The sequence below is a fragment of the Mercenaria mercenaria genome, chromosome 2 (assembly GCF_021730395.1).
Source record: "Mercenaria mercenaria strain notata chromosome 2, MADL_Memer_1, whole genome shotgun sequence".
Taxonomy (NCBI): Eukaryota; Metazoa; Mollusca; class Bivalvia; order Venerida; family Veneridae; genus Mercenaria; species Mercenaria mercenaria.
Window position 1 is genome coordinate 62,752,693 of NC_069362.1, and position 14,022 is coordinate 62,766,714.

The 14,022-nt window shown below is 36.9% G+C and overlaps 1 protein-coding gene across 3 annotated transcripts in view; it reads left to right on the forward strand.

Moving 5' to 3' along the window:
* Positions 1 to 3,554: 3,554 nt before the first annotated feature.
* Positions 3,555 to 14,022, forward strand: part of LOC123564126 (maternal embryonic leucine zipper kinase-like) — a 51,070-nt gene continuing 40,602 nt past the window's right edge. For 2 of the 3 annotated variants that reach the window (XM_045357467.2, XM_045357470.2), the window contains exons 1-3: positions 3,555 to 3,688; positions 10,384 to 10,464; positions 13,652 to 13,737. In XM_045357467.2, the coding sequence (XP_045213402.1) occupies positions 10,410 to 10,464; positions 13,652 to 13,737 (141 nt within the window). In that variant the 5' untranslated portion in view covers positions 3,555 to 3,688; positions 10,384 to 10,409. Of the gene's footprint in view, positions 3,689 to 7,640; positions 7,719 to 10,383; positions 10,465 to 13,651; positions 13,738 to 14,022 lie in introns of all 3 variants that reach the window. The other variant, XM_045357468.2, reaches the window with a different exon arrangement.

The window sequence follows — 14,022 nt, forward strand, 5'->3', positions numbered from 1 at the left end:
CACTCGGACTTCATAAAGCAGCAGGACCAGACGCCATACCTACGCGTTTCCTGAAGGAAATGGTCAAAGACATAGCACCAGCAATCACACTAGTGTTCCAGGCATCACTGCAACAGGGAAAAGTACCAGAAGATTGGAAGAAGGCCCATGTGACCCCATCTTCAAGAAAGGTGACAGAAGCCTCCCGGTAAACTACAGGCCGATCTCCCTAACCTCTGTATGTTGTAAGATGCTTGAACATATAATCGACAGCCAGATCATGACACACCTCGACTCACACAAGATCCTGTCAGAGCAACAACACGGCTTCCGCAAGAAGAGGTCCTGTGAATCCCAGCTCATACTTACCATTCAAGATCTCACAGCTGGACTAGATGCTAGTGACCAGATAGATGCAATCCTACTTGACTTCAGCAAAGCCTTTGACAAGGTCCCTTACGAAAGACTGCTGATTAAGCTGAGACACTACGGCATCAGGGGTACAGTAGTTGACTGGATTCAGAGCTTCTTAAGTGACAGGAGTCAGCAGGTACTTGTTGAAGGGCATATGTCAGAATCCGCCCCAGTCACCTCAGGCGTGCCACAAGGATAAGTCCTTGGCCCTGTACTCTTCTTGATGTATATCAATGACCTCCCTAACAGAGTGAGTTCCACTTCTCGTATCTTTGCTGACGACACCCTCCTCTATAGACTAATCAGGTCTACCGAAGACTCTGCCAAGCTGCAGGAAGACCTTGATAGACTACAACAGTGGGAACAGGACTGGTTGATGTTTTTCAACCCTTCTAAATGCGAGGTCCTCCACATTACCAAGAAGAGAAACCCAGTAAAGTCCTCATACAGAATCCATGGACACAATCTCGCCACGGCCAAGACAGGCAGATATCTCGGGGTGACCCTTGCAGATGACCTATCATGGAAACCACACATTGACGCCACCACCAAGAAGGCAAACAACAGCTTGGCATTCCTCAGGAGGAACTTATCCAGCTGTCCACCAGAGACCAAAGAACAAGCTTACAAGTCCTTGGTAAGACCAACTCTGGAGTATGCGTCGTCAGTGTGGGACCCCTGCACACAGGTTTGCGTCCAGCAACTAGAGGCAGACCAACGCAGAGCGGCAAGATTCGTCACAGGTGATTATCGCACGACAAGCAGCACCTCCCAGATGATTTTGGACTTAGGTTGGCAGTCCCTCCAACAACGTAGGGCCCATGCAAAACTAGCCATGATGTACCGCGTCATCCACTGCCTCGTAGACATCCCTGCATCCTCGTTCCTCCGCACCGCAACTGTTGCGACGAGAGGCCACACGGTGGGCTACATCATCCCATACTGCAGAACAGACTACCTTCGTCACTCTTTCTTCCCATCCACTACACGCCTGTGGAACCAGCTACCAATGCACATCGCCACAGCACCCAGTCTGGAGGCATTCAAGGGAGGGTTGGCGCACATGTAAATAACACTGAATATGTACAAAGTTTTATTGTTTTTTTTTTTTAATCTGCACCTTTTGCGCCTCACCACGACCTTGTACAGTCACATGGTACGACAATGCTCCAGAGAGGGTAATGTACAAAAACGGAAGAAGAAGAAGAAGAAGAAGAAATAAAAGTAATCCCCTCCAGGTGAATCTCTAACACACGTAATGGAAACAAAAAGGCATGGCATGTAAAACACAAAAATGCTCATGTATAAAAATATAAAAAGCAAACCTTTAGAACCAAAAACGTATGTACTCAATGCCTTTTCAGAAGACAGAGCAACAAGAGAAACACCCTTAAGGGCCCGACGAAACAGGCCAGAAGACAAATATCAAAACAGTTCAGTCCTGGTAGGATTTAAAAACTGCTTATCATAGAGTCCTCCCCCTATTCCGTCAGACACAATCAAAGAGGGAAGCGTAGTGTCCAACTGTAAACGGGTTGAACACTAAACATGCGGTATGTCTCAAAACAGTTGGGTCGTAACCTCTTTTAATAAAACGTTTTATAATTTTACCAAATACATTTGGAAAATTGCCATAACCCAAGATTTTACGAAGTTTGTAAACCACATCCCCATAAAAAACGGGTTTAGAAATACCTTCTCGCAGAAGTGTCTTTAAATTACTATTGAATTTTAAAACTAAATCAGAATTACGATAGTAAAATTTAGCAAGTCTCAGGGAAGATGAAAATGCTTGTTCAGTACTGTGGTCTTGGCGTTTTCCTCATGATGGAGCTTCTTGTCACACTTTAGGGGTGGCATGTAAGAAAAGTCTTCTTTAGAAAGTTTAATTAATGAGTATAGTTATTTGGTCTACTTCGAAGGTTGGCATCAGTACTATGTAGATTTAGGATGTCTTCCAGATATTCGTGATAAGCCTCTTTGATCTTTTTCTGTACTAAGTGTTTCAGGTCTAGGAACTTCTCTTCCGATCAGAAGACTTGTTTGACTTCCTGGCTATTTCAAAGGCCATATTACGTCTTCTGATCATTCTCTTAACGCTCTGAATGACCCAGAGAAGATGATCCCTTACTAATGACTCTTTGGATGGAATCCATTTTTCTGTTAGGCCATTTAGAACTTGCGAAAAAAAAACTTTCCCATAACTCTTCCGTGTTTAGTGCGGAATATTTTCCTTCAGACATTATAACCTGGTGATAGTCGTTTAGTGACTGTTTTATGGCCTGCCAATTAGCTTTCTTGTACAGTGGAATCTTACTAGGCTTTTGGTAACAGATCCTTGCAGATGTATTAATTATAATTTTAACTATGTTATGATCACTGATGTCTGGTAGGATATTGATCTGATTTACAAAAGAAAGATTAATTGTGAGAAATAGGTCCAGGATATTACTCTCACGGGTTGGAAGATTAACTATTGGGGTAAGATTTATCCTAACTTAAGCCACCTAGAGCTGAGTCTGCTATTATATTGCTTGGTAGCGGTCTTCCAAAGAATTTTTTCACAATTTTTTTGCCCGATATTTAAGCTACAAATGCATATTCTAGTTCTGTAAAATCTTTTCTCCTTCCATTATAACAATCCGATAAAAGTGATCGTTTACTTCCACAAACGCGTTACAAGAGGTATGTAAGAACACTCATCAAATTCCACACTGCAATAACGACTATATACCGCAAAGAATCCTACTTCCCAAGGACGATCAGGGAGTGGAATGGGCTGCCTACGGACATAGTGTCAGTTGGGACCCTAGAAACCTTCAAGTTTGAGCTGTCCAAACACTTTGCCTAATCTCTGTAAGGTATTATTGTTTTTAACATTCCTCTGTATAAAGTATACCTTTTAACTCTGAACTATTTCTGCGCATACTCCCCAGACGTCAGGATAATCAATATGTTGATTGCGGGCGCAAACTGGCAGAAGCAGAAGCAGTAGCAGAATCAATAAACAAGATATATATACATTACGCCCAAGCCTCATTACGCCTCATTTTTGCATCATTACATTACTTTATTATAAGGCCCCCTGTTGTGAAACTTTGATTATGCTACAAAATAAAATTAAAATAAAAATCAAGCAGACTCTTTTACGCATTTTGATTGGCTGAAAATAGTGGCACATTTGAAAGAACATAGAAGATATCCTCCTTGTTTTTGCAATTATTCTGTTAAATATCTGTAATTGTGACTGTCACGAGAAGTGTCAGTCGTATAAATAGAACATTTCATTATCTGAGTAAGTTTCAATGCTACCGAAAATGAGACAATCTTCTATAGATCTGGCATACACCATGGGCCGATATCCCCACTTGCACAAAATCATGGTCTGTAAGGTCCGGTCTATAAACATGATAAACTACAGGCAGTGACAAGTCCAAAATTTGTATGTGTAGTTTTCAGTTAATAACCTTTACTGATGTAAATAAAAGAAACATTAAATATGACATTTATTTATTTAGATCAGAAAGTGCATGCAGGGGTGTAAAATTCCACTCGCCCGCTCACATTAATCTGGAGAGTTAAAGTCTGGATAGGACGAGTTGACCTCGCTGTATACTGGACCGGGCGAGTGGTTTTTACATCGTAACTTTACCAATTTCAGAAATTACATCGCGAAAAATTACCTGGATAGACAGGAATTTACCCACAAATCGTAAAGATATCAAAACGTCATGCTGGTAATTTTCCATTCCACGAGCACGTGCAACCTATCGTAATATCTAGTTTACATCACTGTTACTTTCGTTTAATGACACACAAAAAATGCGCGTAGTGCATTCATTTTTTAATATAATCGCTTCAGATTTTCAACACCTCTTGAGAAGTAATACCAGTGTTCGAAATTTGCGGTAGTCCGACAGCCCTTGGCTACCAAATTTCAGCTCGGGCTACCTATTTTCCGCAGGTACAAGCCCGACCAGGCTACCGAATTTTCCCAATTTGTTTAAAAAATCATGCTAATTAAACGAGTACTGCGTCCAGACTGAGAAACGTTTATGGAATAATTGTTGGTTTTGCACTCTCACTTATTGACAATCAAACACAGTGTCAAAGACATAACCACAGCGCTAATTGGCTGAATACAATCATCTCTAGCGTAACGGATAATTTGATTAGCTTTCATACTTCTCGCGAAATCTCACAAGTACCTGCAGTAGGCGGAGCTTAAATTATGCTATCAGTGTATGTGTAAATGTGTATTCAGCACTCGTTATTAAATCTTGCAAATTGTCAACAGTCCTAGTTGCAGTAATTGGCAAGTGCGGATCCTACAAAATCGGGCGTAACAGTTTAGATTTTGTTTTGGCAAGGAGTGTCATGTCCGATGCTTTTGGACTCTGACGATGCTGATCTGGACTGGAGTATTTAGAGTTAAAATTTTTCAAAAACATGGCAAACATGTATTGTATGTCTTTTCTTCAAACATGCATAGAGATGTCTGTATTTTAACAAAATGTTATATGGTGCAAAAAATATGTATTTTAAGGTATTAAAGTTCGGGCTAGTGAAATTGGTGTCGGGCTTGGAAAACTTCCAATCTGGTAGCCCGAACGGGCTAGTGGATTCAAATCTGAATTTCGTACACTGTAATACAGTTTGAATTCTATAACAATTTTAATAAGATATCGACAGAAATGTAGGCGAAATTCTGTAAAAACGATCGAATTTTCATAAAATTATTTGTAAAATTTCCAATGGCGAGATCTTAATTATTCATTTCTTTCTAAAAGTAAATGAATGATACATACTATATGGTCATAAAATTCAGACTTTTGACCAGAAAGTACAAAAAGACAGAATTAAAAAATCTTAAATAATGAAAAAGCGGCAGCAATTTAAATACATGGAGTAAAACGATTTTTGGCAAACAGATATCTGTTAGTGCGGCAGAATAGGTTACGTGACTTCGTGAACGTAATGTGGTTTTAAAATAAAGCAGTATGATGTCATTGCGGTTTTTAATAAGTTTTAAACGAACCTTTATACATGTATTTTTGACACAACAGATATTCTTCTCAGACAATTACGTAAATTTCTTGGGGGCAAATAGGTCACAGAGGTAGGATACTGTGAAATCATTTAATTTCGTCGGCACGAAATTTCGTGGTTTTGACCAAAACGGCTGTTTCGTGGGGACGTAAATTCGTGGATTTTCAATTTTTGAAAAAAAAAAATCCAAAAAATCTTTATTTTCACAGGAATAAATCTACCAGTACTTTTGTCCTTACATGTGAAACCTACATGTGTCAAACAGCGCTACTATGGTTACCGAATTTGCAATCAACGCCGCGGGAGATTAGCGAGTGATCATGTGTCAATTAACGACTGCGTTATCTATAATAATACGACCCCTAATTTGCAATTTTTTTAAAAACTGAAATATTCAATAAGAAAAGTCGGCGCCAATTAAAAAGTGTCAAAACGTAGCACCTTGCAAAATTAGCATTCATAATTGAAACAAATAAAGTTGATCATTTGATCGTGTTAAAAACAAGAACTAATTATTGTACTGCAAATTAAAACACACTATTATACTTTTAAATAGTGCTTGTATAACCATAATAATTCTTACATTAACTATTATAAACTGGTCCGACATTTGTTCAAAATGAATGCGCGTCTGCTGTTGAACTTGTGCATGTGTTATTTTCTGCCGAGAAATGTGAATTAGGTATTAATGCATCGGATACGAATCGTACAATTAATTTGTAATATTCAATAGTTCCAAAGTCATAGTATTTTACTACATGTCAGTAAAAATAAAGGCTAGTGTATAAACATTGCATAGCGGGGCCGAAATAATCATATAACAGCCGTATTATAGTGCAGGTGGCACGTGACGCTACGTCAAACTTCTATACTTAGTATCTACTTTCACTTTGACAAACTTGTCATAAACAAATCACGGATGCATTTCTAAATGAAATAGTCGGTTTTGTTTCCACGCATACTTATGTTTATCGTTGATGGAGTCTCCATAAACTACACGAAAGCTGCAGGTTAGTACTGTCGCATGCATGCAACTACGGATCAGATCGAACGGCTATAGTGTCTTTTTTGGCGACTTTGCGTACAATTAAAAATTATCTGGGCATAATTTGTTCGTTGGGACTTAAATTCGTGGTTGAGCTCAACCACGAAATCCACGAAAATTAATCCCCCACGAATAATAATGATTTCACAGTATCCACTATTATCGTTTGACACATTTACCTGTCAGTTTATACGGGATATTGCACATTCGCTTTAAGAAAAAATAAAGAAGAAACTTTTTTTATTGATATCTTCTCAGCAATTTAAAGAACCAAGGTGGTATGATCAGACAGTGATGTGTCACATGGTGCGAAAACATGACGTAATGCCATGACAATCACGGGCAACTATACCGCTTTGATCTCCACTTCAGATGCCATAACACCGGCTCTTTGCTCACCACACTATTCTACACAGTCCTACACAGTGTGAACAGATAAATTTAAATAGCAATTTCAGCCCTGTCACGGTATCACTATACAGTGCATTTTTGATGAATAAAATTGCAGAAACAAACCGCTATATATACATTCAGAAAAGGTCAGTGGGGCAATTTCATGCTTTATTGTCAAGATAAATGCATTACCAGTGATGTAATCATACCAAATACATCGTATTTTTACCATAAAATGTTCCCAACGGGTTTTCATTGGGGATTTCCTAACAGAAATATGCAGAATAAGTTTGGACGTGAAGGGACGGCAACAGTCAAAAGTTATCACGTGGTCCCTAAACATCCTTTTATTTGGACTACAAATGATGTAAACTCTGACTTCCTCAAGTTCATTTTGCCTCATTTCATACAAATTTTATAAAGTACACCTGTAGGTAAACAAACAGAAACAGTACGTAAATATATTTTATTTGTTCCTTGACAATTCGAATTGTTCCGCATTGTGAGTAAATTACGGATTTGTTTTGAGCTTGCGCAGAAGGCCTGACTATGCGCAAATGTCCGGTGCGGCATCAACTGATACATGTACATTTTTGCAGGGTAGATTAATGTAGGTTTCTTGCATATATATATAGTTTTTTGTAGATGTCATTTGATAAATTTTTTGTTTCAAACTAATAAAAAATCAGCCAAATTATTTCAACGTTGAAACAACGTGGATTTTTGACATCTCATTGTTGACTACCCAACGTTGGATCAGCGTTGTTTTATGCCATGACCTAAATACAACCATATATCAACATTGAAATGATGTGTGCCTGCTGGGATGTGTCTTGAGGTACGTACAGATCTGAAGTAGGCGAGGCTTAAATCATGCCGTTGTCTTGTCAGGTGTTAACAGGCCAATAATGGGCAGCTAGCGGAGTGTGGATAAAATACTCGAGCAACTTGAATTTCTCTTTGATGTTAGATTAGATTGAAGTGGGGAGCTCCAAACAATGTCACTCAAGTCGCCCCCATAGCACAAAGCCCTGACCTATAGCATTACAAATATGAATGTGAAATTCACAGGTACGCAGCTGACCAGTTTTCCAGTTGATATTGACATTGACTCCCATTAATTGGCAGGGCTCCAGATAACTTTCTTGGCCCATGAGTATTTACTCATCATAATTTTTGTGAATGAGTAAAATGGTAAAGTCTGAAATTGACTAGGAGTAATTTTACTCCTAAAAATTTGTAAATAAGTTTTATAAAATATTTATTGGGTGAAACACCCATGAATTTGTTTGCAGTTCAGTTTCTTCAGCATTCAAGATTTTGCTTCTTTCCGCTTGGCTTGCTTTGGCTTCACACTCACTACCGACTCCAATAGAATATTCAATGTACCTTTAACTATGTTTTGGGGATCAGTTTTCGTTGGTTTAAAGAATACATCAGCCCTTTTTTTGAGAATTTGGGGAAAGGTACCGGGACCCTTTGAGGGGGGAAATTTACATCGCGAAACCCTTGGTTTGGGGAAAATGAAATGTGACAATGAAGAATATTAGCAACTTAATTTCATGAATAATCAATAGAAACCAAAGTAAGCACTGTTAGTTTAACAATTTATTTTACTCAAGTCAACAGATTCACTGCCGGTCGAAGAAACAACATGAACAAGTGTTGATTCAGTGTTGTTGTCGGATTTTTCATTTGTACCTGACAGTGCTCCTTGCTTAAACAAAAGATCTATGCGTTTTGTTCATTTTGCTACCGATTTATTTATTTTTTTCACGTAACAGCGGGAATTATGTGACATTGTTTTGTATGACAACGAAACGTTTGATTTACTATAAAAAATAATAAGCGCCTAGTGATGCCGAACTGACGCTTGTTTTCTATTCATAAACCTTAATAGCGCCTTGCGATATTGATCAATGACGTCATAGGAAGGTTTAAAAGTTGGCACATGAAAAAATTATTGCGGGACGTAAAAAACGAGCAAAAATGTTTGAAATCGATTTTTTTTTTTTGCTTGGGGAAAATTTTCACAAGGTGGGGAAAAATATATACTTTTCAGGTTGGGGAATGGGGCCGAATATCGGCCCTAAAAACGGCATAAAAAAAGGGCTGTACATAAGAGTGTTTCTTCAGTTTTTACATTCTTAGAAAGAGACATTTTTAGCTCAACTATTCGAAGATATTGAATTGAAACTTCACATGTGTCTTTGGGGTTATAAAACTAGTTGATAGCATCAAGTTTCATAACTCTGACCTTCATTTTGGCCAAATTATGCCCCCTTTTGGACTTAGAAAATCCTGGTTAAAGTTTTGTGTGCAAGTACATAAGATCAATTACCAACCTCACTGGGTCAAGTCCCATTACTCTGACATGTATTTTCGGCAAATTATGCCCCCTTTTGGACTTAGAAAATCCTGGTTAAAGTTTTACATGCAAGTTGCTATCTCCAAAACTAATGCAGATATTGAATTGGAAACTTCACATTTTTTTCGGGGTTATAAAAGTAGTTGATAGCTTCAAGTCCCATAACTCTGACCTGCATTTTGGTTAAATTATGCCTCCTTTGTACTTAAAAAATCCTCGTTAAAGTTTTGCGTGCTAGTACATACAGCTATTACATAAAAGCATATAGATTTGAAACTTATTTTTTCATTTTCTAGATAAATTAACAACCTCACTGGGTCAAGTCCCATAACCCTGACATGTATTTTGGGCAAATTATGCCCCCTTTTGGACTTAGAAAATTTTGGTTTAAGTTTTACATGCAACTTACTATCTCCTAAACTAATGCAGATATTGAATTGAAATTTCACTTGCGTCTTCGGGGTTATAAAATTAGTTGATAGCATCAAGTACCATAACTCTGATATGCATTTTGGTCAAATTATGTCCCCTTTTGAACTTAAAACTCTTGTGATATTTTAACATTTTGGGTAATATTTTCCTGCTTCTGGGACAATATTTCGAATAGTCGAGCTTGGCTGTCTTACTGACAGCTGTTGTTGTTGTTTACTCTGTTCCGGAAGTTGATATTTTAAATCAACACCACTTTAAAACATACTACCATACCATCATATTAATTCCCAACTGTTTTATTTACACATGCATTGAGTGTATAGTATAGTTATTGAGTACCATTCAATGTGTATGTTCAATGTAGGAGAATTAATGCTGACTGTGCTCTGTTATGTAAAGCATCCAGATGATCCAGATTTTGTTTACACTAGTAAAAAGTCATTGCATGCATTTCTGTAATTTTATATACGTTTTTATATGCTTAAAAATTAACAGACATGCGTTTATGCATTATTTCAAAGCGTAATTTATGCTAATACGCATCTTATCTGGAGCCCTGAACTGGTAATGTAATAAAAAGATACTAGAATAGGCACACTATGTTAGCATGGGGCAATATTTGGCCCCCCAAAAATTACCATGAGGATGCTCTGACTAGTTGACTTAAAAATTGTCACACACTTAATGATTTTATTCTGTGCAGATTCCATGCTTTGAGAAGGGGCAAAAATGAGCTACTCAGAACTAAAAGGTCTTTACCACCTACGGGAGACCATTGGTTCAGGTAAGGAAGTCTTCAGTGTTTGTTAAATGTCTTGCATCTTACTGCCAGTTTTTGAAATGGTGCTTTTTAATTAATCCCCCGCCACGAGTGGTGGAACTCATAATTCACCAATATGTGCTCAGGGTCAAAGTCACAACTCAAATGTTTGAGCCATCAGTTTCCCAAACGATCACCTCTTCAAGACGATGTGCAGAACTCGTGAATCAGCCATGTTGGCTCAAGGTCAAAGGTTTGAGCTTTCCGTTTTGTGTCCGCTCTGTATCCTCATACATGGACTATAAAATATACTTAACAACAGCAATGCTTCCACCCAGTACCATTGACCCTTTCACTGTCCATAAAAAACAGCGGCAGGGGATATAGCTGTCTTTACTTGTTGTAAAACATTTACTTTTTAAAATAACTTGGAACAAGTTCAAATATTATGAACGAAGCTTAATATATAAAAAGATCAGTTTTTATGATGCTGTAAAATCAACAAACAGTTTTGTGTAAAGTCAGATTTACATGAATTGCACTGAACTGCTGTCGTCATGTAGTACTTAGCATGTATATATGAGCCGTTCTCCAGCAAAACCGGGCTTAATGACATTTTTTTCGATTTTTAGGTTTTGACATTTTCCAATTTATCAAGCTTTAACAAGTATGACTGTGAAAACCGTTTTATTCTATGTAAATAAGTTTTTTATTTATAGAGTTTTAAAGTTACATGGTGCTATGCACAGGAACGTCAAAAATGCGCTGTTATGACGTCGTGATAACGTCGTAAAGAGCTTTATAAAATGTGTTTCGGTGTCAGTTATAATTACTATTCAACATTATTCTGCAGACTATAACTATAGGAGAAAACATTTCTTCTGTCAAAATAAACGTCTTATTCAGTATAAGATACATATATGGTAATTCGTCTTTCGTTTTGATATACATGTAGATCTAGTGATCATTGCGATTTTAAAGTAACTAACCAACAGTTTTCCAAGATTTTTTCAACATATTCATTTTCACCAAGTTTGAAATAAAATGAATTTGTAACATTGAAAAAATGATAAAGTTGGTGAAAAGAAGAAGTAAATATCCGTAAAAACACAAAAATAATGTATTTGTTTACATTATTTGAAAAGCGTTGCAACGGTTTACTACTGTTTTCACAATATATTTTGTCATTCATAAGGACATCTTTGACAAATTCATATCTCAATTAGTTTGTGCCACTAACAACTTTCAGAATAAACACATACTGATTTTTGAAAGAAAAATATTTTCGTCAAAAATGTGTGGGTTAGTCCCTTTCAAAACATGGGAGTAAAACTTAACTGTATATAAAATTCTTGAGTCTCATCGATTTTGCCCTTTCAAGAAACAATGTCTGTCTAGTTTCACACTTATTTAACATTATATTTAAACATATTGTTATAATAACAACGTAAATATAACAGCAAAAATTAAATAATTACTAATTACTAATCGTTTTAGTCAAGACGTACCAGTACATATGAGCCCCGACACGAGAAAATGTGTCTTCGGGAATCTTCGTGAATTTCCGGAAAGTGTTTATTTAGGCTGTCCTCAGCATTAATACACCTGAAAATTGCATCTTCAGGTAGAATAAGCCTTCTTTGACGTAACAACGAACAGTGTGGGCCCTGATCGTACTGCGCGGATGCGCATGTTGATCCGGGTCCACGCTGGTCGCAAAGCCTCGAAGATTCCCGAAGGCACATTTTTCCGTGACGCGGCTCATATATAATCTATCATGGATATAACTGCATTCGGCCCATGTGTTGACGTTCCATCTTTCCCAATAATTTCGTTTTCATCTATTAGAAGGTTCAACTGTTTAGGCATTCCATCGATCCGAAAACCAAAAATCTGCACTTTTCTCAGAGTGAGAAAATACAAGGGGCCCATTTGTCTGGAATGGTGAGGGATACTAACATTCTGGCAAAAGTCAAACAAACTCTCCAGCTCCTGAAAAATGATTGAATATATTTCAGTGTGTTTTATTTCTTCGGACAAAAGTGATAATTTGGTGCAATAAGCAAGGAATTGTAAATCAATCTAGTCGCAATCTTTATTTCTCTTCTACTGTATCGTTCAAGAATTTGATGCAAGATTTATAATTCACCATAATACTGTTTTCCTATATAGAGAGTTATAGTGCTTATAGAGAAATGTAATTTCGGATGATAAAAGAATGACTTCAATTTAGATTCTAAATGACGAGCCAATCTATATCCAAAAATAGTAAATTATTTAAATTCATTCAGTGAGTTTTTTTTTTAAAGTTCTCATTCTAGAAAGACATTTTTTTCGAATAATAGAAATATTGTAATTTTATTGAGTAAAAAAAAAAAGAATTAAAAAAAATCCTCTTTCAGGTTTCGAACCCACGCCTGTCTGACTACCAAAAGAAACACTATAAGTACAAGCGCCTTAGACCGCTCGTCCACTGACTCAGTAGATGCAATGAAACCGATTTTTATTGTATATAACCATAATATATCGTAAGGCAGCTACGGCCCGCTTAAATTTTTGCTTTTTACATTTTTTTTTTATTTTTTTGTATGTTTGCCGTGCCAATTGATCTCAACAACATATAAGCTGGTGTCTTTGTATGAAAAATAAGTCTCTCAGATTGCATCGAGCATTTAACGGAAACTTGACGATGCAATTTATATAGCGGGTGGGGACACGGGGAATCGTAGAAATGATCTGATGTAGATCGAGATGCTTTACGCTAAATCATGAGAAAAAAATCTAAATAGATATATCTAGCGAGACAAAATTATATTTTCTTCCTTTCTTAGGTCTTCATCTTTGAACTTTTGTCGGGTTTTCTGATACCTACTTTCTGAGGTCACCTCTGTCTCAGAAGTAAACAAATGTAAACACATTTCTAAAATGCACAAAGCAATGCACAAATCATTATTAGTGAACTATTGGTTTAGAAGAAAACTCTTACCTCTAACTCCTCATCCATATTTAATTATCATTAACTAGATCTATCCAAAAACAAGAAAACAATCATTTAATTTACACACGTGTTGTTTGTAAACTTTCTGAAAAGTTGATGACGCACTGTGTTGATGACGTCAACCTTTAAACTGGAATTTCCAAATAACGTCAATAAGCCCGGTTTTGCTGGAGAACGGTCCATATCTTAATGTAAATGACTTGTATTAAACAGGTGGTTTTGCGAAGGTGAAACTTGCATATCATTCCTTGACAGGAGAAAAGGTTGCTATAAAGATCATGGATAAAAGGTCTTTAGGGGTGAGTTAAATGGAGTTACATAGTTGATTTCTAGCTTTTCTATTTGAATTTTTTTTTTTTTTTTTTTTTTTTGTCTTGCTGATTTTAGAGGTGTTAATGAGTCGATTCCCAGTGGGAATAGGTATCTTTTTCCCCAAATTCGTGGCAAAAATTCCCAGTTACCCTTCGACAATTGTAGTAAAAATCGATCCAGTGCAAAAACAGTAAAATTAATTTGGAAGAGCATTTTAAATGCAAATCATATTATTAAAGAAACAGATGTCTGTTTCATAACGCTATCTTTGT